Source organism: Nannospalax galili, unplaced genomic scaffold, assembly GCF_000622305.1.
Source record: "Nannospalax galili isolate Female #2095 unplaced genomic scaffold, S.galili_v1.0 scaffold805, whole genome shotgun sequence".
In the NCBI taxonomy this organism is placed as follows: Eukaryota; Metazoa; Chordata; class Mammalia; order Rodentia; family Spalacidae; genus Nannospalax; species Nannospalax galili.
In genome coordinates this window covers 528,311-556,125 of record NW_008353486.1, presented here as the reverse complement: position 1 = coordinate 556,125, position 27,815 = coordinate 528,311, and the positions used below count along the sequence as shown (strand labels likewise).

Genomic DNA, 27,815 nt, shown 5'->3' with positions numbered 1-27,815 from the left:
CTCTTGTTCCCATTATGGTGGCGATCAGACATAGAACATTTGTATAGTGCTTACAGAAGTCAGAGTAGACTTCTTGCATGTGCTAGTACGTGCACTGTTCTTGTTTTCTAAGTAACCATATGATTGCTCTGGTTTCCACTGCAAGAGCCAAAAGGAGAAAGGGCCTTGCAAAGACGGGCTGACGATCGAGTAAGTATCGGGAAGACCCTTACACCCTCCCCCAACTATCACTGGAGAAAATGCAAAAAGAAATTTCTTTCAGGTGTTAGTTTTCCTCCCTTCGCTAACTCGAGGTAATTTGTTTCTTGTATCAGGAACTTTACATCTGTTCAGGAAGGATTATTATTTTAAATGGTGTGTTTAAATTTTGCCACATTATATTTTAACTGCTGGAAAGGCATACTCTCGGCCAGGATGAGTATCTAATACATTTTCCAGGCTGTTTCAGTTCAAGGCCTCTTTTCAGCAGTGACTTCTGTTTGCAAGATTGATCCGGCCTCTGTGACGTGGATTTGAGACAGTTCACTGTTCACTGGGAACATAGCTGATATACAGCTTCCTTAACAAAGATGCACACTTATGGCATACCTGGAGAATCCATAGTTCAGGCAGCAATTTTTAGAAGCCAGTCCTGTGGTTTGTAATTTATGTGCATTTTTGAAGAGCTATTTTTATTTATTTATTTATTTTTAAAATAAATTTTATTTTCTATATTTGAAGTTTACAATGTAATGTCATGGGATGTATAATGATAACACAACAGTCAGTGAGGTAGAGCAGATTAACGTATGACCTGGCACAGCTAATGTTTGTGATAAGGGCATCTACACTCTACTTATTTAACAGAACCAGCTAATGGAATGGGATCTTAACTGCATTTCTCATGTACACATCTTGAGATGTCTACATTCTCCACAGAAAAGTTGTTTCTAACCTAACCTTTTGTACTTTGGTATTATTATTTATTATGATTGAGGTGGTAGTGGCCTAGGAAAGATCTAGTTTTGTTTTGTAGAAGCATCTATGATTAAGAAAGAGTTTTAACATGTAAAAAATACGTAAAATAAATTCTTCATCTTGGTAATAAACTACAGCCTGGTTTCCTTTAATATTTTTATTCCAAATGGTTAAAAGTAGATTTATTCAATATGTTGTTTCCTTCCTTTGTAACTGTGGTCTTTAAAATGTACCAGTCATCATTAACTAAAGCTATTTAAAGTGTTATTAATCCTATTATATAGAAATTTGTCTGACCAGTTCTTCCATTCTCGGTGTGATGAATAGCTTGGTGACGTCTTCTTCACTGAAAGATAGTAGTTAACGAGAGCCGAGGAAAACTGTGAGAGTCCCAGTTCTTCTTCAGAAAAGATGTGAATTTGGATCTTTATAGCTTAAATAAGGGAATTAGCACGTTATTTCTGCCTTTGGATTGGGGAAATTAGGAATGGGCATTCCACATCATTGCTACACATTAGAGAATTAATGTTTCCCTTTGGAAAGCCCATGAATTTCATTTCTTGCTTCAGTATTTAAAGTATATGATAATTAGTGAACACAACCATTTACCCACTGGAAGGATAATTTAAGAAACACCCATTTTACTTGGCCTCTTGAATATGACAGAGTACCAATACCGTTATTAAGACACGTGGAAACATGAAATTTCAAAAAACAACTGACTTGCATTACATGAGAAAGGAAAATACCAATCATTCATTTTAACTCGATTTTATCGTCTAGAAATTTGTAAGTAGCATGCTGACATGGTAAGCTGGACATCAAAATATAATGCATATGTATCTTACAGTATTTAGCAATTATATTATTTCTCTCAAATAAGACAGTTAAAATAATTGCATTGAGAATTTAAATAGAAGTATTTTCACTTAAAAGAATAAAGTAATCTATGCCTTTCACTGCCCATTTGGGCTTTAAAGCAAGGAAGAGATAGGGAGTATTTATAATTCTGATTTTCTTTACAGCTATATCATAATTTAATTATTTAACATTGAAATGCTTTCAACAAAAAGAATTTCAGGGTAAATATCCTGAAACTATTGACCTTTAACAAGTTTTCCTGTCTACATTTTAAAAATCCAATTCAATTTAACAGTGGAGGCACAGCGCAAGGAGTTAAATGTTTACCATGAGAGAACAACACTGGTAATTACTTTGATTTCAGTTCCTTTTGATGTGCATTCAGAGGATGAAGAGGTCAATAATATTATGGCCATGCAAATAGAAAAGAGTTCCTTTTGACCATATTGAAAAAAAATAGCAGAGGATTATTAAAGCATTAACCTTGATTTTAATGGCCTTGGTTGAGTGGTGAGATCACAATTTGGATGAGCCTGATTATTTACTAAATACAATACATAAATGCAACGGGTTCTTAGCACCCATTGCACTCTGGCATTATCGCATTACTGCCATCCTTTGTTGCCTTGCAGACAGGAATATGAAAGCAATCTGTCATGTAGTGAGGCTGGCTCCAGAAGCATTTCTCTGATAAGAAGACCCCCTGCCCTTTGCTAGTGTCTGGTCCAGTAGGCTTAGCCATGCGCTTAATCCCCAGAAAGTGGTTCGATTATTGCTGACCAGCAATGGCAAGATAGTTTTTTTTTTCCTTCCAAGCTATCAACCTTCCATTAATTCCTTAAGCAGAAATACGGTGCAATCTATATTTCCTTGGCATGTGTCACCCAGATGGTGTCGTGCTTATGTTTTCAAATAACCATGTTCCAAAATAACATAGTTTGAATAATAAATTCTACAAATCCTTCCTAAGAAAGAAGTCTAATTCTCAGAAGCTGCATAAACTTTTACGCATGGTGCCATGGCTTATCCCTTTCATGCAGAATGTCTGTGTATATTGTTCATATATTCTCTTAAGAGATATTTGCCGCAAGTTGGTTTTTCTTTTTGTTGTCAGTCATTGTTAACATGTTATGTCTTAAGCAGTAGTCCAACTCTTGGTCAGCAGTACTGAACTTGTCATTTCATACGGCTGATCCTAAACCCTGTGTGTGGGTCGATGCTCTCAGGCAACCATGACTGTACACTTTGGTACTGATTGGAACTGCTGCACCCACTTCCTCCCTAACTCACATTTCTCCTTTTTCCTTTCCTCTGCTAAAAATGGGGAGAATTTTGAACATATGTCTTTTTTATATATGTGTCAAAAGAATTTGGTAAATTCTGACACCCTTTTAAGCACATGTTTAAGATGCATATTTACTTGCATGTATTACATTTACAGATGCATTAATTTTTGGAATACTCTGAAGATTTTGTCTTTTAAAATAAATGTTTTCGTATACTATTTTTGTTGACCATTAGATTTCCTATTATGACATACCTGGCCCAGCAAACAGGACAACAGAGCGCCGTCTAGCTATCAATTATGTTCAGGATATAGTTGCTTGCTGGTGGCCACTGGTCAGTGATGATGCTTGGCCTTGGACTCCGATTGCTTCTGAAAAGGACAGAGCCAATCTTCTGCTCCTGGGTTTTGTTCAAGGAGGACTTGAGGTAAATCTAAAACCAATACACACATTTTAATAAAGTGCAAACAAAATAGCATTGTTAGTTTGGCTGTTCTGAAATATGTGTGAATACATTTTTAAACCTATAATTTATTTTTGTAAATATTCAGAAAGGAAATTACATATGAAATGGGATCCAAAAAGCGTCATAGCTGGAGCATAAGCTGACGATTCCAGGTCTGGCTGCACTTGTGTAGTGATTAAAAGCACAGGCTTTGGGTTCAAACCTAGTTCTGCCACTACTCAGCTCTCTGTGCTTGACAAAGTTCTTAACCTCTCTGTGTGGCAGTTACACTAGTTAAAAAAAATAGAGTTACGTTGATGAGAATAGTTAGTACACGTGTTATGCAGCACTTCCACATAACAAACCCTGAACCGCTGTTCCTGTTGTCATTGTTATCGTCAGTGCTGTCTTTCTGTTTGTTCATGATTTAATGCCTGTCCAAGCTATGCTACCAGTTTCCCTTAGCAAACAATCAGTAAGATGCCTGTTTTATGGAAGCCCCTGTGGTGCCATAGTGTCAGTGGGCCAAGAAGAAGCAAAGAAGGGTGCCGAGCTGCAACCTGCTCAGCGCATGACCCCATGAGACGTGGGGGGTCGGCTGGAAGGCACAGTATCAGAGGCAAGGTCACTACCCTTGTTCTGTCTCTTCTGACAGTGTTGGTTTACTTATGCATATGGATGAACCTGTGTGTATTTTCAGTTTGCACCAGTTTGAACACTAAATTTTGTTTTTCTTTTTTATAATAATAATAATAAAAAGAATTCTCTCTTTTGGTTAAAGCTTTAGTTTTACTTGGGTGAAATGTTCTGATATTTTCCTTTAAATCAATTGTCTTTCAGACTTTGAAAGTATTTCTCAAATTAGTATTCTGAAATAAAAAGGATAGGTCTATGTTTGCTATGTTCTTAAAACTATAAAATTTTCAATCTTTTGAATTTTGTTTGTTCTTCAGACAGGATTTTGTTATGTAGCCTAAAACCCTTGGTTCTGTCTCGGCCTCCCAAGTGTATGGAGGTTAAAGACATGTGCCTCAATGCCCAGGTTCAGGCTGCCTTTTAAGATCGAAGATTCCTAATATTCTGGGTTTGGCGTGTATGTGTGTCTTCCTTAAGAAATAGAACTTTTCCAGTTCTGCTGCAGTGACTGAAATCACTTGTGTGCTTTAGGTATGGATTTTGTGAGCTAAGGCAGTGTTTGTTGTTGGCTATCACCTGCTCATGTTCAAAGTTCATTTAGAAAAACACTGTCCAAATGACCTAATACAATTAATTCAATTAGAATTTATTAAGTATTTTAGATGTCCTGCCATAAAATAAAAATAGATGTGATTAAATTTTTAGTTACATATTTACTGGTTACCTTTGTTTGAAATGATTGCGCTAATATTAGGTAAAATTTCTAAAAACAAAGGACATTATGTACATCCTAGATTGCCTGGTGTCACTTAGATAATGGTCTGGGTCATGGAGTTGAGCAAACTGGGTTCATCTGTGGATTCTGCCATATAGTATCTGTGTGACCTTAATCAAGCTTACTTTGAAAATTCTGCCTGATTCTAGTTAATTCTGTGTTCTGGCTTTGGGTAGATCATCTATCCTAACTGGCTTCAGCTTTCTTACATTTAAAATAATAAATTTAAAGCAGATAGGTCACTCCAAGCCCCTGCAGCTCTCGACAGTGTGTGTTGGATTCCGAAGCACATATCTGAGTTATTGCCTGCGCAAATGTCTTCAGACAGTCTCAGCACTGAAAAGCCCACAATGATTGATCTTGACCTACCTTTCCAGTGTTACTTTTACATAAACCTATGTATTAGCCAAATGAATGTACTCACTGCCTCATTATTTCCCATTTCCTTCATGTTCACATTAATGGTGTTTCTTCCTGAAGTAGCCATTCTGTTCAGTAGCTATTGAGCATGACATGCATAAGCACTGTGTTTCATCCCAGGAGATAAGAATAAGAAACTGTCTTGCCTTCAAGGACCTTAGTGTTTACCAGTGAGAGACAAATAAAACAACGTTCAAGTGCACCAGTGTGCTGAAGGTAGAGTGTGTGTAATCTGTAACAAGAGCTAAAAGGGAGTGATTGATTCTGCTTAGAGAGAGTGAGAAGGGAAGATTCAAGTGGCTTCATGATACCCTCAAATGGGAGACTGCTATTCAATTTTACTTTTATTATCTATTCTAGGTTTACTTTCGGGGTTGTATTAGTACTGTGGAGTAATTTGGCTGGCTTTTTCTTTTTCTCCTCTCAGAAGCAGTACCAGATGGAATTATTGATTCCATTTTAAAGGGTTTGGGTTTTTAAGATATTTCATTTAGTATTTTTATTTTACATGTATGCATGTCATGCCTGCATGTATGTAAGTGCACCCGTGTCCTACAGTGCCCACAGAGGTCACAAGAGGGTGTCAGATCCCCCAGAACCAGAGTTACAGACAGTTGCTAGCCACCAAGTGGGTGCTGGGACTCGAACCCAGGTTTTTTGCAAGAGCAGCCAGTGCTCTTAACTGCTGAGCCACCTCTCTATCCCCAAGAGTTTGGGTTTTTGAAAGGGAGTTCTCTATATTTTTTCTTGACATGTTTTCCGTACTTTGTATCTTTATAACATTACCCACTTTATGTGAGTCTGAGTCAGTTTCTGTAAAGTTCTGTGTTGTCTTTGTGTATCACCTTTGTGCTGCTGGAGATCCAGTCAAGGGCCTCACTCTACCACTGAGCCCCACCTCGCCACACATGATTTTAATGCACCATTTATTGCATAATATTCCACTTTTTACTTCTAACGTTTTGATATATGATTCATTTTCTTAGCAAGAGCTTTTGTTTTTAGAGTTTGACCCTTTCAGTTATTCCATCCAAATTCAACTGTTGTAAAAATTGGCTATTCAGAAATTCTTGTGACCTTTCAATAACACAACGTGAATGTTGGTGGGAGGTAGAAGATCTAGGAAAATAATTGTTTGGCTTTTTTCTGCATAAGACAATCTTTATAACATTCCTCAGCATATCATATACTAAAATAAAGTCTCCAGTCTATACAAGTAGTGGTATTCAGCATATGACATTCTTGTTCAGCAGCAGCCAGAAGACTCCTTAAACTAATCATCATCCAATACTACTATATGCTTTTAAACCTAAAATTACAACCAGAAAGAAAAAATAGCATCATAGAGAGGTTGAACCTTGGCTCTGTTAAACTATAGAATTTTTTAAAAAAGGACTTCCTATCTAGGTTTTGTCAGATGATAATCAGCTTTCATTTACAAGGTGGCGGGGTCCTAGAACAGTATCTCCTACCCTTGGCAATGCACTGTAATCACCTGCAAAGCTTTTAAGATGGGGGCCACCAGACTACGTCCATCAGAATCTCTGGTCCAAAGGGGGCATCAGTAATCTGCTAAGGATTCCCTAGGTGATTCTCATGTGCATCCAAGTTGAGACCCACTGCTTTACTTAAAAAAAAAAAAGAACTCATCTTTTTTGCATAATAGACCATGGAAAGGATAAAGCCCACATACTGAAGTAAATGAGAGTTTTAACAGTAGCACCTAAGTAGAAAATTGGCTTACCAAGCAGCTAAAAAAGAAAAGAAAACAAAGGAAACAGAAATAAGCTCCCTGTGACCAAATTATCTTTCCGAGGCCAAACATGTAAAATTTTATTTTATGGATATTAGAAAACCACTGATTCAATTTCACACCACCGAGCTCTAAACAAATAGTGTATATCTTAATTAGAAGCACAGGGCAAAGGTGTTAAATGGTCTAAGAAAAAATTTCTTTTGAAACGTATACAATAGAGATAATATAGAAAACATAACTTTTATTTGTAATTCATTAAGACTGTCTTTTAGGGTCTGGGGAGATGGCTCGGCTGGTTAAGTGCTTAAGGACCTGAGTTTGATGCTCAGCACCACATAAAAAGCCAGGTGTGATGGCATGAGTTTGTAATCCTAGCCCTGGAGAGGTAGAAACAGGAGGAACCCTGGGCTCTTTGACCAGCCAGCCTACCCTAATTGACAGGCACCAGGCCCCAGCAAGGATCCCTATCTCAAAAAGCAAGGTGGGCTCTTCCCACAGCTGGCCGGCCATCAAGATGGCGCTACAGAAAGACAAAAAACCTGAACGGTCAAACTGGAGGTTTAATCTGGACCTTATTCATCCAGTGGAAGATGGAATTTTTTATTCTGGGAATTTTGAGCAATTTCTGCCGGAGAAGGTTAAAGTCAGTGGACAAACTGGAAATCTGGGGAATGTTGTTCACGTTGAAGAACAAAAACCACAGCTGTTTTGAAGAAACAATTCCCTAAAAAGTACTTGAAATATCTTACCAAGAAATACCTTAAGAAAAACAATCTTCGTGACTGGCTTCATGTGGTTGCATCTGGCAAGGAGACCTGCGAACTTCATTATTTCCAGATTAGTCAAGATGAAGATGGGTCAGAGTCTGAGGACTAGTTGGCCTTTGCTTTTTAATATGATGAAGTATGTTTGAGAAAGAAACCTAGCCTAGAAACTCCCATCAGCAAATAAAATCATTGCATTTTAAAAGAGAAAAAAAGGCAATTCCACCCAAGGAATTACAGTCACAGTTGACCTCTGGCCTCCATGTGCAGCCCACAAATGTGCATCTCTACACATAGGTGACTCTACACACACATGAACACGCACACACACACACACACACGTATTTTAGCGGTTTGTGTGTGAATTATCATACATGATATGGTAGTTTTCATTTACATTTCTTCATATTCCTTAGACTTCATTTTGAAAAATTCCTGCCATCTTCTTAGAACTGTCATATACATTCACTTTGACAATAATGTCACGATAACAACTTATTCGTCCTTTTAATGTTTAAGCAGACACTTTTAACTTTCTAGACGTATGACTCTGATCATTCTTTCCGTGTATAATGGTAATACCACAATATCTTACTGAGAAAAGTTCAACTGAATTTGCTTATCAAATTAATCACAGATGCATAAGCAGAGCTACTGAAATTTAAAACTTGTTGCTACAGTTAGGAAAACAAAAACTCCACAAATACAGTGTTTTCTAGCAAGTTCTGTTAGTGGTACTGGTATTTTTTGTTTGTTTTGTTTTTTGAGACATGGCCCAGTGTAGTCCAGGCTAGCGTTGAAATCCTGATCTTCTTGCCTCTGCCAGGCATGTTCCACCATTGCACCCAGCTTCTCCTAAGAAGTAAACATTATTTTTTCAGTGATTTTCAGGAACAGTAACTGATGGAAACGTAGTAATGTATCCAACTATTAACATATTTGACGAAGGAGAAATCCATAAAATATTACAAGTGTTTTCAACTGGAAAGCCAAAATATTTTTGAAATGTCGCTGACAAAGAATTGCATTGCTGTGTCAGCTTTCAGCCAAATGACAAATATATTCCATCTTAGAGATACCAGGGTGTTTATTAATGTTTGTTTAAAATATATGTTTGTTATGAAATAAAACACACATAAAGCAATCACACAAAGTAAATGCAGAGTTTATGAGCTGTTATAAGGGAAACACCCTGGAAATCAGCACCCAGAGAGAACTTTGCAGCGCTCTGAAGAATCTCCCTGTGTTCTGTCACAATCTTAACTCCTACCCCATTCTCCAAAGCAACCATCACCACTTATTTCAATCATTTTCTTTGTATTTAGACAGTTTTTATGGCCTATGTGTACATTCCCAGAAACAATAGCTTAATGTCCATTGAAGGCATTTTAATGTATACTTTAAAGCTCTTTCAATCTATAAGCTTCTATCCATTCCTTTCTTTCCTTTAAAAGTTATCTGTTGCAACTATAGTGTCCTGTGGTCTGGGTTTTGCTTCTATCTACATTGCACCCTTCTCATGTTTCTCTGTACTTTGAAAATTCTATGGGTTAGTAGTTTTGGTGAGACCATATAGGGTTCTTTTGTCCCTAGGCACATAATTTGAAGTCCCTTTACTTTCTTGGGTTTTGTTTGTTTGTTTGTTTGTTTTTTGATGTTAGCAGCTACTGATGTTCACTTCCCAGATGCGTGAATTCATTGATGTTACAAATTGATAATATTCTAATTTGTTATTTCATTTTATCACCTGGACATGACTCCATTTAATGTTATATAAAATAAAGCAGAAGAAACAAATGTCTGCCTTTTTCCTAGTTGTTGAGATAAGAAACTTATTCCCTAGTGAAGGTGATCAATTTTAATTTTTGAAATGGCATCATGAATTCTTAGATTCAAGCATTCTATTTCATACACTTCATGAATTCTGTCCTCTAGAATGTTAGCTCACCCCACCTCTATCGGTGAAGCTCCTGCCCGGTCCTCGTGTCATGACCTCAGCGTGGCTCGTCTCGCGTGGCTTCCTTGTGCTGCATCAGTGTTTCGTGTTCATTTTGTACATTTTTGGTCCTAGGCTGGAATTAGCCATTTCTCCAAGACACTGGCTTCTTTTATGGGAAATGATGTATTAGGCCCAAGTCATGATATTAGGTATATTGGCCTGTTGTTTGGGGATTGGCAGTTGTTTCTAGATTTCTTCAGTAGAGGGATTTGTATATCTCTACATACTTATGTGTGTCTGTATTGATGCTTCTGACTCAATACTGCAGAGTTCCTAATTTTAGTTCTTCTGTACTACAGTTATAGCTCCTCTTTTCTGTGCCAAAACTCTTAGTTTTCAGGGACACAAGGAATGTATTAGATCACATAATTGCTTTTTGCCTTTGTCCTGTAATAAACACCTTCATTGTCAGGGTGTGTCATGATTGTACTAACACATTAGCACTATGAATTACTAAGAGCATCCTTTTTTGCCCGTTTTGCTCATTCCTCTCCTCTCATTTTAAGATAGTCTACATTATTGTATTGTATAGTTATTATATGTAGTGCTTTTTTTTTCCTTTTTTGGTCTTTTTGAGACAGGGCCTCTCTGTAACCCCAGCTGGCCTGGAACTCACTATGTAGACCAGGTTGGCCTTGAACTCACAGAGATCCGCCTGCCTCTGCCTCCCAAGTGCTGGGATTAAAGGCATGCGCCACCACACCCAGCTCAGGATGATTTTTTGTTTGTTTGTTTGTTTTGGTCTTTTTGAGACAGGGTCTCCCTGTAGCCCCAGCTGTCCTGGAACTCACTATGTAGACCAGGCTGGCCTGGAACTCACAGAGATCCTCCTGCCTCTGCCTCCCGAGTGCTGGGACTAAAGGATTGCGCCACCACGCCCGGCTATTATAGTGCTCTTTTTAATCCTTGTCTAGTTATTAGTGGGTTTTTGGTTTTTTTCTTTAAAAGAATTGTCTATTTTATATGGCATTTTAAAGAGATTTTAAAAATGCCAGGCGTGGTGGCGCACCCTTTTAATTATGGTACCACTGCTCTCCTCTTCCAAAATGAAGGATGGTGTGTTCTTGGCCATGGTAAAACTTGCAGTTTGAACCTGCACTTTGTGATAAATGTTTAGATCCTTGTTGTTCCATGTGTATGTCTAGCTATTCCAGAAATGTTTTTTGAAAAGACTGCACTTTCTTTGTTGACTTGCCTTTGCCCCTTGTCAAAAACCAGTGGGTCTCTACTCAGTTCCACCATCTATTTTCCTGTTCATTCATGAAGTAAGTTTTTGAGTTGATGTTTTGGCTGTTAATACAAGTATTTCTGTAGATTAGAAGATTATATTAATACAAACGTACAACTATGACTTTTACATGCTGACAAGGATGGCTATAAGAATGGTAGGCAGGTTTATCTTTCTAAACATTTATTTTTATGTTTGTATGGGATTTATATATGTGTCCCATATGCAAATGTCAGAATTAACTAAAAATATTCAAATACGGGATGTATCCATTTGAAAACAAATACTACTATTTTCCTTTAAAAAAATTTTTTTACATGTTGTGTATGTTTGTGAGTATGTATGTGTGTGCACACATATGTCCCACAGTGCATGTGTAGAGGTCAGAGGATGACTTGTGAGAGTCAGTTCTCTGCTCTCACCATGTGGCTTCTGGGGATGGAATTCAGGTCATCAGGCTTGGTGGCAAGTGCCCTTACCTGCTGAGGCAGCTTTGCTAGCACAAATATTACTATTTCGTTTAGCTGGTATATTTCATTAAATATGTGGAAGATAGGGAGCTCTCACTCACTGCTTATTGAAGAGTAAATTAGTAAATCCTGATAGAGCACAACATAGCAATAACTAATAGAATTGAAGGTGAGTCTTGACACTAGGGAAAGCTGGTCCCTGTGTACAAAAAGTCACTGCAATAGTATTCATAGCAGCATTGCTTCAAAGAGGGAAAAAGAAGTAGAAACAGCTTTAATGTACCTTTTTGATCTTTCAAGCTTAGCAATGAGGATACACAGAGGAATTTTAATAGAATTCAGTTTTTGCTTTATAACCAATAGCATATTAAACTTGTTATTCATGAAAGCAGATAGCACATTTTTAAGCACATCTGAGTTCTATAAATGAATTGGATGTTGTAACTAGTTATTTTTTTCGTTGTGTTAAAGGTATTTTCACTGAATAAGGTCAGTTGGCTGCCTCAGTATTATAGCCAGTATAATGCAAGGGACCATTTTTCCCTGTCTATATTACACTGTATTCCATGGAGTTTGCATTTTTTTGTGATTCTTGAAACTGTTGGTGAGATGGTACGAGTGTGCTTTATTTCTACAGGAATAAAAGTTTTCTGTGCCAAAGAAAGAAGGGAGGAAGGGGAGGGGAGGGGAGAGGAAGGAGGGAGAGAGAGAGAGAGTTGGGCAGAAGCAGGTGGATCTCTGTGAGTTCAAGGCCAGCCTGATCTACATAATCTACATAGCGAATTCCAGGCCAGCTGAGGCTACAGGGAGACCCTGACTCTAAAACACCAAAAAAAAAAGAGAGGAGGAGGAGGAGGAGGAGGAGGAGGAGAGACCGAGACGGAGACCGAGACCTGGTGGTGCATGCCCTATAACCCCAGCTACTCTGGAAGTTGAAGGAGGAAGATTGTGTGTTCATGGCCTGCTGGGTAACTGAGTGAGACCTTGTCTCAAATTTTTTTAAAAAAAAATGGGTTGATGCTTTAGTTCAGTTTGTGGTACATTCAGTGGGTGGAATGCTATATAGAAAAATAAACTAGAGGTGGGTGATTTTGTGAAATTCCAGAAGAAGAAATTGAGCAAAAAAGAAATTTTGGTATGATATAGTTTAATAATTATATAAACTTTTAAAACATTTAGGATAATTCTGTGTTCTGCAGGGCTGTTCTAGATTGATGAATAATAATGTACATAGAGATGAATACCAAATTCATAATAGTGAATTGTCTCTGTGGAGGGAGAGAAGAAAATGGGGCCTGGCAGGCTTCAACTCTGTATGTGATTCTTTATTTTTAAAATTGAGGCAAAAAGATAGTATTTCCTAAAGCTTTTTTCACATATTTTTCTCTCTACTTTTATGTGTGTGTTGAATGTTTCATAAAAAGAAGTAAAAATAAAATGTACTTTTTATCTCTTGTTCCTAAAAATTTCTGCAAAGTGATGGGGAAAAATGTAGATTTCAGAATAAATCCCAGTGATAAGCTAAGAACTTCTGGTTGCTGTATAATCTTTTAAGTAACCTGTTTACCTACTGGTAAAAGATTCAGTGCCAGAAAAGGCCTCTCTTTAAATAATTTTTCTTGATTTGCATATTGGGTGATTTTTAAAAATTCCTAACAGATATCCTCTCTGGCTGACATGAAACTTGAGAATTTGGGCCAGTCTCGAGCTCATTCGTTGCTTGTCTGCATTTTGTTCTTCCTGAGTTTTAAAACATCCTCCAGAATTGGCCATCAGTCATGTTGACTGATTCTGGCCTTCTTTTCCTTGCTGTTCTCCTTTGCTGGTTCTTGGGAGAATTCTAATTTTTTCAAATTTATCTTTTGTGTTTTGAGACTGGGTAGACACCAGCTTCCTAAGGACTTGCTGTGTAGCTGAGGATGACCTTCAGGCCTTGATCTTCCTGCCTCCACCCCCAAATGCTGGAATTGTAGGTGTGTGTCACCATTTCCTCCAAATTTAGCTTTTTTAAATTAATGGGAATATAGGATCCCCATAATGCACCCTTCAACTGGCTTAACGTGAAAGCTGACTGAGCTAAATTTGGCTAAAACAATTCTCTTAAGGAAATTTCAAGACTTTACCTGAGTGTTTTCTGATGTGTCTTAGCTTGAAGTTTTAAAATTTTACCATTTATTTCTTCACTACACAGTTTTCAAAAAGAAAAGAAATAATAATAATAAGATAATCATTGTAACTGATGGCTGCTGGCAGGAGGAAAGACAATACCTTTCAAGGATGGGACTCTTGGTAGATTAGCCAGGCTCCAATGTGTGGGCCTACACTGAAGGACATTTGCGGACACAAAGTAGGCCCTATGGGTCTTAGTATATAAATTTTACATATGTATTATATATTGGGAGGGGAACTACATTAAACTGGGCAGGGGGAAAGATGTGGATAGGGGATGGGATCTAAATACCATCAAATAATATACATAAATCACAAAACTTCAATAATAATAAAATTTAAATGACCCAAATATTGGGCCGTGGCCATCCATCTCTGGAACACAGCTTCCCCCTCACTGGCTACACCTGACCTTGGGTAGCCTGTGGTTCAGGTGATGCACCGCTTGAGTTCCTTTCTTTCTTTTCTTTGTTGCACTTCCCTTAGTATGAAGCAGAGAACATCACCTTGAGATTTTTCAGACTTTTCACAGTTTAAAAGTCTTTGCTTTTTCATCTCTCAATAATTTGTGCATCTTATTTAAATTAATTTGATCAGTAGTACTCTTTGAGCCATTACCATATGAGAAGCACAGTGTTAAATGTCATAGATAAATGAAACCCATTTAATATTAGCTTCCAAGGCATATCTTTTCTGTATTTAAAATAATCTTCCACAGGGGCTGGAGAGATGGCCCAGCAGTTAAGAACACTGGTTGTTCTTGCAGAAGACCTGGGTTCGAATCCCAACACCCACATGGCAGCTAACAACTCTCTGTAACTCCAGTCCCAGGGGATCCGACGGCCTCTTCTGACCTCCGCCGGCATTGCATGACATGGGTGCACTTACCTACATGCAGACAATACACGAATACACATAAAATAAAAATAAATAAAATTAAAAAAATAATAATCTTCCACATTTACTGCAATTTGCACTTACCTAAGTATCACCCATCAATTCTAAGTAGCCAAATAGGATTTTGTTTAGTTTTAGTGTCTTTGTACTTTTTGTGACCTGTAGTCCTTGCCAAAGAATTCAGGGCTTTCCTTTCAGCAATAACAATAACAGCCACTATTTATTGAGGGATCTTTGTTCCTTGCTTATTAGTTATTTTTAATTTTTATAGCAATCCTACAACATATGTGAATAAATCCTTCTCTTACGGCTGAGAACACTACAGTTCTAAGAGTTGAGCTTGCCCAGGATCTCAGAACTCCCTCTGCCAAAACAGGAGCTGGCCTCTAACTATGATCCTTCCACACTGCAGTGTTGACTGCAGTGGTTATACAGCATCAGGTCCAACTTAGAATCAAAATCTGAAGGCATATATATAAAATACTTTAAACATGCAGGTATTTTGGATGTCAATGTTGACATCATATTCTTCTGAGAGTCATATAAACTCAACTCATTGTTCTTCATATAATACTACTGTCAAAAGACTCCATGTGATACCACAGAAGAAACTGATATTAAATGGCCAGTATCGTTTTACAGTTGTGCCATTTTTGTCTTGAGGAGACAGTTTTGTTTGGTTCACTTGGAGATGTTTTACCAGTTTTATTTACAGAGCAACTCAGGACAACTCAGCCCAACGATGAAGCACCCTTAAGGGTCCCTTTCCAAGTTTCTGTAGCCAACCATGCAGAGGTGCCATTGTACACACTGTTAGAAATAAAATCTGAGGTCCAAGGACCCCAATGATACCAGGCAAAGAACACAAAGAACATGTAGACACAGTAACTCGGCAAGGCAGCTTCTACTTTAGCAAAAGGGTGCATTGCATTATTCAGTCAATCAAGCACACTTGAGCAGGAAGTCTGAGAGATTTTGTCCCTAGTGCAAGGATACTGTGTCTTTTCCCCATTGGCTGGAGTCTGATCTCATAGTCTTTTCTGGTTGGCTAGTTTTAAAAGACTTGGTACAAAGGAAATGAAGAAGGGGCAAAGGGATTAGGTGGAGGGAAAAGGAAGAGGCTCACCCCCCAACCCCCAGGCTGTCAGATTCCAGGAAAGCAACCGGGTTTTTGTAGAAACAAAAGTTTTACAGGGTGTGTGAGAGGGTGAAAAGATTTGAATTCCCTCTTCTCAACCGAAGTTTTACAGTGTTTGACAGCTAAGATTGATATTTAGTGTTTCTTACATGCACCATCTGACAGAATGGCCCAACACAAGCCCCCTTCTGCCCCACTCCACTGCTTTAATGTCATTTGCAGTGCTTATGCCTTCACCCCTTTCTCTTTCTCTGTCCCTGATTCTCATTCTTTCCTTCTGATCACACAGAAAGGCTGATCTAGCAGTATAGACTTGTAAATTGCCTCTGCTCACCAGCAGCGTCTTGTAGAGACCCTCTGTCTTTAGTAGCCTGTCTCTCTGAACCTTGTCGTCCCTGCTTCTAAAGAGTAGATGATGACAACTAATTTTGGAGCACTGAAAAGATTTTTAAAAACCAAAACCCCATCTTGTATATTGACACTGTTCAGTACCTGAAAAGCAACACACAAAAATAGTGTTTCAGTTATACTACACAAAACATTTTCTTCCCTTAAATGACTGTCAGCTGTCAGCAGCAGTAGGGCATGGGCTGGAGACAGCTCCATTCTGTGACCTGTGTCAACATGAGGTAAGATCTCTTTTCAGAGACCTCTGCTCAAGTGAAGCTGGGATTCTTGACTTTACCATAGAAAGGAATTTCAGGGTGAGTCAGTATGAAGCAGGGTTGGCGTTGATTAAGAAAAGAGTTAACATAGCACAAGTTGTTTGCAGGTTGTTGGGGGCGGTGATAGAAAAGAGATGCACTCAGAGGAAGAAAAAGACATTCTTAAATGTGGATGTGGCCTTACAAGAGTTATACTTAACTGTCTTAGCACTGGCTCTATGTGATTTGGGTGGCTTTGGAAATTACATCTCAAAGAATTGCTAAGGAAGTTACAGAGTGGTTCATAAGGTGCGCTGGATAGAATTATGCCTGATAAAGTAAAACTCTAGGTCTCTAGGGTTGTGGGGAATTTAAGCTGTTTTTCTGTAAATAAAAGTTTATAGCCTTGTTTGTGTTATTTCCAGAAGATCTCAGGTTCACATCTGAGAATTTAGTAAGGCCATAGTGGAAGGTCATATATACTGAGGTCTCAAGCATAGTTTATTGCTATTTTAACATTCTTATTTAAAAATATCTCTGTATAAAAGCAATATTGTCACCTGGCATGATGGTGCATACCTTTAATGCCAGGACGTGGGAGGCAGAGGCAGGCAGATTTCTGAGTTTGAGGCCAGCCTGGTCTACATAGTGAGTTCCAGGCCATCTGGGGCTACAGGGAGACTCTCTATAATATTATGTATTATGCTAGAATTCTTGACTCTTAGCTGATAAAAGACTTTAGGCAGACTCTAGAGTAAGAAACACTTTTCCTTCCCAAGTCTCATTGATGGTTCTTGTCTCATCAGGCATCCACAATCATCCAAATGTTTAGCTGGGAAGACAGCAAACCATACTTTGACCTTGGCTACTTTCTTTTTCAGAATAATCTTGAATCGACTGCGCTGGAAAGGGGAAAGAGTTGTTCACGATATTCCTCCCCCTTTCTTTTATGAGAGTTTCTCACGTGCTTCTAGAGACAAAGAAGCCTGGCATCCTGGGCCCTGAACCCCAAGCCTAACTTGTGACTTATGGCCATATTGCCATCTGACTGGGCCTTTCTATCCAGACTCCCCTGGACTGAGTACAGACTCTCTTCAGCATGGCATGGCCTCTCAATTTTTTTCTATTTCTTTTGGTTTAAAATATTCACTATGCTCTAAGTGTTCCGTTGCAAAAATTATATTTTCTGGAGATGTGATATTTCACCTACCATTCCAGTACTTAGTTTGGTTCAGTCTTTTTACACTAATTATCTGACAAAAGCAACACGGAAGAAAGGGCTTGTTTTGCTCTAGTGACTGTGGCAGGAAAGGCATGGCAAGAGGAGCTTGACTAGTCAGCTGGCCATTGCATCCACAGTTAGGAAGAGAGAGCAGTGAGTGCTGGGGCTCAGCTTACCTGCTCCTTTTTCTTCAGGAACAGTTAAGGTGGATCTTCCAACCTCAATTAATCTAATCACAGACATGTTTAGTTTCTCTTTTTTCTGTGATAAAATACTCTGACCCAAGCAACTTAGGGGAGAATGGGTTTATTTCAGTCTATTATGGTGGGGGTTGGGGGGGGTCAAGGCATCAGGAACTTAAAACAGATATTCACATATGTCCACAGTCATAAGAAGAGAGCACTGAATGCATGCGTGCTTGTGCTCAGTTCATCCCTTCATTTTTATACAGTTCTGGACTCCTTGCCCATCTATATGGTGTGACCGACAGTGGGTAGGTCCTCCCACATCAACTAACACAATCCAAACAATCCCTCACAGACATTCTCAGAGGCCCTTCTCCCAAGTGATTCAAGGTTCTACCAAGTAGACAGTTACCCATAATCATAACCACGATATATTGGTTGTGTTGCATTGTTATGACCTGACATAACCTAAGTGAAAAAAAGTTAGTTTAGGTTCCTGTTTCAGGGGCATTTGTATCTGTTGTTTTAGGGAACAGATTGAGGAGTTCATGGCAGCAGGAGTGTATGACAGACTCCTCAGATGACAGCAGACAGGAAGCAAAGAGAGCTTACTTAGAGCAGGAGGTGCAGACTTCAAATGCCCACCTCTAATCACCTAATTTCACCAATCAAGTCCCACCTCTGAAATTCTCCACAGCCTTAAAATAGTACCACAGGTTAGGGCAGATATTAAAAACATGAGAATGGAGGTGGATCAGTCGGTAAGTACTTGCCCTGCAAGTGTGAGGAACTGGGTTTGGATCTCCAATATCCATGTAAAAAGCTGGATGTGGCTGGATGTGGTGGCATGCAGCTCTATCAACAGCACTGTGGAGACAGAGACAGGAGGATCCCTGGGACTTGCTGGCCTGCCAGTCTACCTGAATCAGAGAGATTGAAGAAAACATCTGACATCAACATCTGGTCTCCACACATGCACACTTGTACATGTGCATGCAACCCCTGCCACACGCAGAAACATGTTCACACAAACCCTGAGACTGTAGGGACGTTTTAAAGTCAAACCTTCCCAGATTAACTGTAACGTTCTGCTTCCGGCCCCCAAAAGCTATGGCTGTCTAATAATGCAAAATGAACTTAACTTCAGATGTCACATAGTTTTAAGAGATCCAACACTGTTCCAAAGTCCAAAGCCAAAGTCTCTACTGAAACTCAAGGCAGACTCTTAGCTGTGACCCTTGCAAAATCAAAAGAAAGTTACATACTTCAATACACAATAGCACAGAGTAAATATTCTCATTCCAAAAAGGAAGAACAGGAAGATAGCAAGGAAAGACTGAACCAAACCAAGTTTGAAACCCAGCAGAAAAAACACCAAGGCCCTGTCCAGCACGTGGAGACGCGATGACATTATCTCGACTCCCAAAAGGTTTGGGCAGCCCCACCCATACGTATTTTCCCTTTTCAACAAACATGGCCTTTACCTTGTGCTGGCTGCAGTTAATGCCTACAGCTTTCCTCCGCACATGGGCAGATGGTCCATGTTTCTGGTCTCCAACATCCTGGGGTCTCCCTTTGGGCTTACGGCTTATGCTTCATCCTCAAGTTTTATATATCAGGGGCTCCCTACAAAAAGAATCTGACCCTGATGCACATTTCATGGCCTCACATGAATTTCTTAAAAAGTCTTAATGGAAGCCTTCATGACCCTCACTGTCTCCATTTTACATATCTGCAAAGCTAGCACCATGTAGACAATGCCAGCTTCTGCTCACTTGAGCAGCATCTAGGCCTCCATGGACTATGGCCGTCACCTCCCAGTATATGGGTGACTGAAGAAAAACACCTCCATGTGTGCCTGATTCCCAGTAGGCCGCCCTGGAGCTTCTCTTTTTAGGCACTCGTTTCAAATTTCAGCTGGATTTGTACTTTTACTTGAGGCACCATCCTATTGTCCATGTGCAAAGTACATTGCTTTTTCTTAATGGCACCAGTCTCTTAACAATGGTAGTTGCTTTCTTCTCCTTCCTTGTCCTCAACTATAAGTGTATTTATGCTTCTTTTCTTGCCAAGCAGCACAGTTTTCCAACCTGCCTGTTCCTCTTCTTGGTCTCTGCATCTATCACTGTAAACCTGGCTAAAAACAGCTAGTAAGAAACCAGGCCACATCCTGAATGCTATGCTGTCTTCAAATAAACTAGTCCATTCCTTTTAAATTCACTTTCATTCAAATTTTCAGGACATGTGGGCATATTATTTGCTGAAATAGCCTCTAGTCCAATTCCTAGTAGCGTGGTTGTTTCTGTCTGAACCTCCTGAGTGTAGTATTTGATGAACTTCTGTCATACGTACAATCTGCAATGGTCTTCTGGTACTCTGAACCTGACCCTACAGCGACCTCAGGCTCGTTTTTATCTAACTTGGATCTCTAAACTTTCAGATCCCCTCAGTAACCAGTTCCAAAGACCTAAGGATCACAAGATCAGGTTTATTAGCAATCCTGTTTCCCAAGAACCACACGATAGGGTCTATCAGCAATTCTGTTTCTCTGGCACTGATTTTCTGTTACCTTCTTTCTCATCACTGACAGAACACCAGAGAGAACAATGTACAGAAAGCCCGATTTTGCTCATCATTTTAGCGTTGAGCCTGTCACTGAGGGGATGGCATGGCAGTGGGAGCAGCCCTGGCTGTGGTGCCAGTGGTGGGAAGTGTTTCGTTCACATGTGGGACTCAGTGTAGAAAAAGCAGAACCACTTGGGGTAGGTTTAATTCTTAAAGGCCTGCCCCTAGTGGCCTGCTTCTGCCTACAGGGCTTTACCTCTGACAGTCTCCATAGCCTTCAAAACAGCTCCACAAGCTGGAGACTGAGTACTCAGAACAGGAGCCTAGAGGGGACCTTTCCGATTCAAGCTCTAGCAGAGGCTTGCTAAGCGCTCTGCTTTATCATCAGTAGTTATGCATTCTCCTTACTGGTTGTCCAAAGCAGAGAAGCACAGTTCAACCTGGGTCTAGGGTTTTGCTGTCTGAAGACATCTACACAATATAAAACTGGCTAAGTAATTTCGCTGCCTTTCTTTCTTCATGACCTGTCTTTTGTTCTACAGGTGTCACACAGTGGGTTAGGACAGGATGCTACTTTCTCTCCCATGCAAACACATGCTCCCTGACAGAGAGGATTTTTTTCACTGTTCTGTCTCCAGGGCCCATGCCTGGCACACAACTCATACTAAAATATTTATCAGACAAAAAAGAAAATGAGAGCAAGAAAAAGGATGTGAGGAAAGGAGCAATTTGGAATACCCCACAGTGTTTTGTGTTCTGATCAAGGGAATGAAAATTGTAACCATTAGTCAGTGGGGAGTCATTGAAAAATTTGAACAGGAAAGTGAAAATCTTTCAGTTTGAGAAGATTACATTGCTAGTGATCTGTTAGACTGATTTTTTTAAAGCTTTATTTTTATTTTTTATGTATATGAGTATTTTCCTGTATGTATGTATGTGTACCATGTACATGCCTGGTGCACATGGAGGCCAGAAGAGGGCATCAGATCCCTGAAATGAGTTATAGACAACTGTGAACTGCTATGAGTGCTGGGGATTGAATCTGGGCCCTCTGCAAGGGTAGCAAACGCTTTTAACTACTGAGTTATATCTCTGGCCCCTAGATTTATTTTTTTTAATCACATCAAGGCTGGAGAGATTGCTTAGTCAGTTAAGTCTTGCTGGACAAGCATAAAGACCTAAGATTGAATCTCCAGCACCCACATAAAAAGCTGGGCATTGCCATGTGCACTTGTAATCCCAGCACTAGGGAATCAGAGACAGGAGGATTCCCTGGGGCTTGCTGGTCAGTCAGTTTAGCTGAATTGAAGAGCTCCAAGTTCAGTGAGAGACCCTGTCTCCAAAAATAAAGTGGAATGGAGAATGAGGCAGACAGCCCATGTCTACCACAGACCTCCATGTATATGTTTTCTCTCTCTTTCTCTCTCTCTGTCTTACACACACACACACACACACACACACACACACACACACACACGCACGCACGCACCCCAACTCTCATTCCCTTTCCCAGCCCAGCATTCTATAACATAGCTATATGGGTTGTTTAGTTTTCTGTACCTTTTAATTTTAAAGTGGTTTGACTCACAAGAAATTGTTAAAACAGTAAAAATGAATTGTAATAATATCCTACATTTCTGTAGCACAGTATCACATACAAGAAAGTGACTTTGTTGCAAGTACTATTAACTCAGGGACATATCTCAGTCAAATATAATCAGATTCTGCATTATAGTTTGTGTGTGTGTGTGTGTGTGTGTGTGTGTTTTGTTGTTGTTGTTGTTGGGGGTGGTTGATGTTCTGAACATACAAAGAACGCTCTATGACAGCCATACTCTTGATTTTGAATAGGGAATTGATTAAGTATGTAGCAATCCAAAGTTAAAGAGTGGAGAGAGAGAGAGAGAGAGAGAAGCAGAGAAACAGAAACAGAAACAGAGAGAGAAAAAGAGAGAAACATCATGAAAATCAGGTGCTAAAAAACATCAGACAAAAACCCACTCGGGAAACTCCTTTAAGGCAGCCATCAGGTGTTCCCAAAAGAGATGTCTAGGGCAGCTGAGTGTCTGTGTTCACCTGCTTCCAAGTAAAAGAACCAAGAGCATCAGCAAGAGAGGATATTATCTGTCTTTGTTCTTCATTGCTGCGACGAAACACTCTGACCAGTACCAACTTGGGGAGGAAAGGGTTTATTTGTCTTACATCTTCCAGGTCGCACACAGTTCATCAGGGAGCCCAAGGTAGGAACTCGGGGCAGGAACCTGGAGGCAGGAGCTGGAGCACAGACCATGGAGGAACGCTGCTTACAGGCTTGCTCCCTTGGCCCCTGCTCAGCCTGCTTTCTTATGCAACACAGGCCCACCTGCCCAGGGGTGACACCACCCACAGTGGGCTGGGCCCTCCCACATCACTCATCAAGAAGATGCCCCTCAGACATGGCCACAGGCCAATTCAATAGAGGCAATTCCCCGACTGAGGCTCCCTCAACCCAGGTGTGTCAAGTTGACACTAAAGCTATCCATCACATTATCAAACTGTGAAGCTGGGGAAACTGAGAAGTCAGCAGGAGCTCCCAAGTGAGTTTTCTCTCCATGGTTGAGCTTCCCATGGCTGAACGTCCAGTTTCTTTTCTACCGCAGGCACTTTTATACCATGGGATAAACAACAGTAGCTTCTGTTGGAAAGTTCACCTTCTAGCTGTTCTCAGAGGCACAATGTTTTTATTCTTGGGCTGTTTTGCTGTTCTCTTCCCCTATGTATTACAGAGTTGGGGAACCAAGTCATTCCCCAAGCAAGAGGCCTTGGAAGACACTTTGAAACAAATATGCTTAGGTCTAAAATGGGGAAGAGGGTGCAGCCCCGCATCCAGGACCAGCTTCTCAGTGAGCTCAAACGGCACATGATACAGCATGATGTACATTGTAGATGTGCAATTTTAAAAATTTTTTCCTAAGTGTTAATGTTTCTACATCATTTAATGTTTCACTTTTTAGCAAAGTGTTAGGAAATATCCTCTTTAATAACACCCTCCTGGCTCTAGAATGACCAACTATATTTATTTTTTCTGGGTTCGTGTTTCTGTGGGCAGGTAAAGCAGAAGTTTTTCTTTTCTATGTTAGATAACTTGTAAATTGCATTTTACAAGTTTTAACATGTATCATTTATTAGTTTTAAATTTCTTCTCTTATTTTAAAGCCTGCACATAACACTGTTTCTTCTGTGGTCATTTGTCTGTCTAACAATCTGTCATATTTTTTATTTTTCTGATAGCAAAATAATTCTATAGAACTCTATAGAGTTCTAAAGTTTTTCCCCCTCGTGTACCCAGCCCTACTAAATAGAATTATATTTCTGGCAAATTGTCTATTGATATTTTCAAAATTAGTAAGGGTGATGGGTAGAAAGAAGATTATATTACCCAATTCTTTAAAGTCCTCTAACTTTTTTAACTTTTAAATATATTCTGCTAACCTTATTATTTTATTAAAATCCCACCTTACTAGTTGTTATATGTTGTGAGACATATATAACTTTAAGTGATTTACAGATTTCTTTTTCTAAAACTAAATATTAAAGTTAAAAATCTTATGGTTTAACTCCTGCTGCTATGCTGATATATATGCACATATACATGTACTACTTTTACTTCTACATTATTGATAGTTAAGGTGCAGTTGGTAGTCTTTAATAAGTTTCAAATTCAAATTAAAATGCTCTCCTGAGCATGACAGCTGAAGCAAAAGTAGGTCTGTGTTAATGGACTTGGCACATCTCTTACAGGTTCTGAGTTCTGTTCGTACAGAATGGAATCCACTGGATGTTTGCTTTGGCACCAAACAACCGTATCAGGTGTTCACGGTGGAGTGCTCCATCAGTGTAGACAAGGAGCCCATGGCTGACAGCTGCATCTATGAATGTGTTCGGAACAAAATCCATTGTGTGTCAGTTACCAGAATACCCCTGAGATCGAAGGCCATAAGCTGCTGCAGGGATGCTACTGAAGACAAACTGATTCTGGGCTGTGAAGACTCTTCAGTAATTCTCTATGAAACCCACCGAGGAGTGACTCTCTTGGCCCAAGCTGAACTTTTGCCTTCATTAATAAGCTGCCACCCAAGTGGTGCCATTCTGCTAGTTGGCAGCAACCAAGGGGAGCTGCAGATTTTTGATATTGCTCTATCCCCTATTAACATCCAGCTCTTGGCTGAAGATCGCCTACCCAAGGAGACTCTGCAGTTCAATAAATTCTTTGATGTTTCCAGCAGTCTTGTTCAAATGCAGTGGATAGCTCCTCCCATTGTTTCTCAGAAGCCTCAAAGAGGAGACATCTATGATCTCCTCTTTCTCAGGTTCGACAGAGGACCTTTGGGTGTGCTTTGGTTTAAACTTGGTAAGTCAAGGAAGTTGGTGAGTACAGTGTTCATGCTGGTCATAGTATCTACAGCAATCAAATTATTCTTTAAACGTGGCTTTTCTATTTGTCATCACATAGGAGTGTTTCTGCCCTTTAAGCATTTCATGTAGTTTCCTTGGAAATGCTTGTGGATGATTTTCTGACTCTCAAAGGAACATTAGATATTGAACACTTGGGAATTTGCACTAATTGTCCATTGTGATGATTAAAAAGTCTGAGCTTTCAGGGCTGGAGAGACAGCTCAGCTTTAATGTTAAATGTGTTTCCTGCTCTTGCAGAGGACCTGGGTTTGGTTCCCAGTACCCACATGGTGGCCCACAACTGCCTCTGAATCCAGTTCCAGGGGATCCAACACCTTCTGGCCTCAGCAGGCTCTTGCATGCATGCAGTACATATAAACTCATGCAGGCACACACATGCACATAAAAGTAATAAATAAGGGACTGGAGAGATGGCTCAGCGGTTAAGAGCACTGACTGCTCTTGAAGAGGACCCGGGTTCGAGTCCCAGCACCCGCATGGTGGCTACGAACCATCCTTAACTCCAGTTCCAGGGGAATCTGAAGCCCTCTTCTGACCTCCGTGGCATTGCACGACACAGGTGTACTCACATACATGCAGGCAATATACTCATAAAATAAAAATAATAAAATTTTTAAAGTAATAAATGTCTTAAAATGTCTGCACTTTGACTTGATAGTCTCTAAAATAAATTGTGCAATTGAAATATTCCTTAAGAAATACATAAGTCAAAAATTTTAGAGTAACTTTTATGTTCATTGAGAACAACTGTTATAGCATGTAATACTTTTTTGTAAAAATAATTTTGGTTATCCATGCCTATTGCTTCTCAGGTTGGAATTGTATGGAGCAAATGTTTAAAAAGAAATGAAGTCAGATATTTATTTAAAATTTGCCAACAATCCTTGTAACTTTTTGATCTTTGACCATCCCCCCTTGGGACAGAAATATACAAACACTTCACCAGTATCTATAAGCGTAATGTAATATACCTCATTTCTACCAGGAAACTTTAACTTGAAATTTTATTATGATGATCATTAGCCTTTTGTATCTTTGGATTCACAGGTATGCTCTGAAATACCAAGCAAGTTTTGTATAATTTAATGTTCTCAAAGGACTTAGGTTTACAAAAACTTTTTTTAATTAATATACATTATGGCAATTTGAAAGATAGAAAAATTTATTTTGAAACCTTATATATAGGATTTGGCTGTATGACACAAAGTTAAGGTTTTGAAGACATTGTAGTGTTTGGTAAGTAGAGATAGCTTTCAGTTTACTTTGTTTTTGTGTGTGACTACTTGTCTCTGTAATTGAACATAGGAAATAAATTTAGTGAAAATGGTTTGATTAACCTGAAGGATACAATGCATACAATGAAGCCTGTGTTCCTTCTAATAATAAAAATGCAGCTAACTAGTCATAATGTGAAAATTGTTTAAAAATGTTTGGGACCTCGTTACTCTGAGATAATCCAGTTATACTTTTCCCAACTACATGTTTAACAGTTGTATGTCTCCGTACACAACAACAATTAAAGTAGATGTTTGATGTTTTCCATGTCTGTTAAAATAGACACAGTTTCTCTCTGTCTCTCTCTCTCTGTCCCTTGCTTTTCTTCTTTCTCCCTCTCTCACCCTTTAAATTACTCAGTTACCTGTCAAACAGAAGCCAGCTGCCTAGTATACCTGGCTTTTCTTCTGCTCTCCCTTGTGGGCCTACTCACAGCAGCTTTGCACAAAGCACAGCTTCCTCTTCCTATCTCTAGCACATTTGCCTTCTTACTAAAGTAAACAGGCTCTCAGTGTAGGGATTTAGAGGGCTTCCTGCTAATTGCCAGCTTGTAAACTTAATTGGACTGTCTCCCTGGGCACTGTTCCTAAATCAATTAGGCAATGAGTTGGCTGTCACCTCTTTTTCCCAAGAAGGTCTCTTGGAATAGAATTATCCAATAGAAGTCAAGCATTCAAATAAAAAGGTGATAACTTCTGCAACTGACATTTATCATTTAAATTGTATTTTCATTAACTTTTGTAGGGTAGGGAAATTGTACAGTCTTACAGGCTCTTTTAAAGATCTAAATATGGAATTCCTAATGATTTTTAAAGCTTTATATCTCATTTTTAATGTATTATGAAATTAATATTTATATCAAATTATCTTTCCTGAGAGGAGTAGATTACTTGAAATAGTAGATTCCAACCAGCATTTTTTTAAAAGAAGAAAACCCAGTTTTAAAGAACAGATTTTTCTTATGATCTGCTACTAAATACATCCAAAAATTAATATACTTCTTGAATTAACACAGAGCTGATTCTGGGCATCCATGTGGCATTTTCATGTATAATTCAAGTTGCTGCATATGTAAACAGGTAGTTGCATGTGCAGTTTTCCCAAGAGAGAGCATTTATGAGATTCTTTTTCAAATGCTTGTTATGCAAGCCTTTGGAAAATTTTACATGAAAGGTGAGGCTTACGATTTAAAATTGTAAAGACAAATCATAGATCATAGTTTAAAATAAGATACTGTCATATGTAAACGTGGCAGTGGTTCATGCCAATATGCTAACATTTTTGGAGCTTCACTCTTAGATTAGGTCAGTCTATATAATGCTGCAGGAAAACTCTATTCTAAGGATAGAGCTTCCAATGTTATACCATTCAGTGGTCACACAGAAAATACTGGGTATGAAAAGGACTTCTCTGTTATAAGAAAGCTTCCAAATATGTACCTTCCTTAGGAAGCAGCTGGAAGAGTCAAGTGTCATGTTCCCAATAAAAAAGTCATTAAGTATTATGTTATTTTAAAAAATAGGTACATTATTCAAGATGTCTTTCTAGCATGGTCATTACTCCATACCTCCACATACATAGACTGTTGTTACTTTAAGATAGGAGATCCTGATTATTATACTGAGAAATAAAGCTCCCCAATCTCACCACAACCTTTTCCAACCCTCT

The 27,815-nt window shown here is 39.1% G+C and overlaps 1 protein-coding gene and 1 pseudogene across 5 annotated transcripts in view; both read left to right on the top strand.

The window, feature by feature from the left end:
• The window catches only part of Wdpcp (WD repeat containing planar cell polarity effector), a 370,658-nt gene that overhangs the window by 148,951 nt on the left and 193,892 nt on the right, over positions 1–27,815 (top strand). For 4 of the 5 annotated variants that reach the window (XM_029554805.1, XM_008850627.3, XM_029554807.1 and 1 more), the window contains 2 exons: positions 3,340–3,531; positions 24,198–24,807. In XM_029554805.1, the coding sequence (XP_029410665.1) occupies positions 3,340–3,531; positions 24,198–24,807 (802 nt within the window). The remainder of the gene's footprint in view (positions 1–3,339; positions 3,532–24,197; positions 24,808–27,815) is intronic. The other variant, XM_029554808.1, reaches the window with a different exon arrangement.
• On the top strand, positions 7,651–8,012 carry LOC103748089 (annotated as a pseudogene).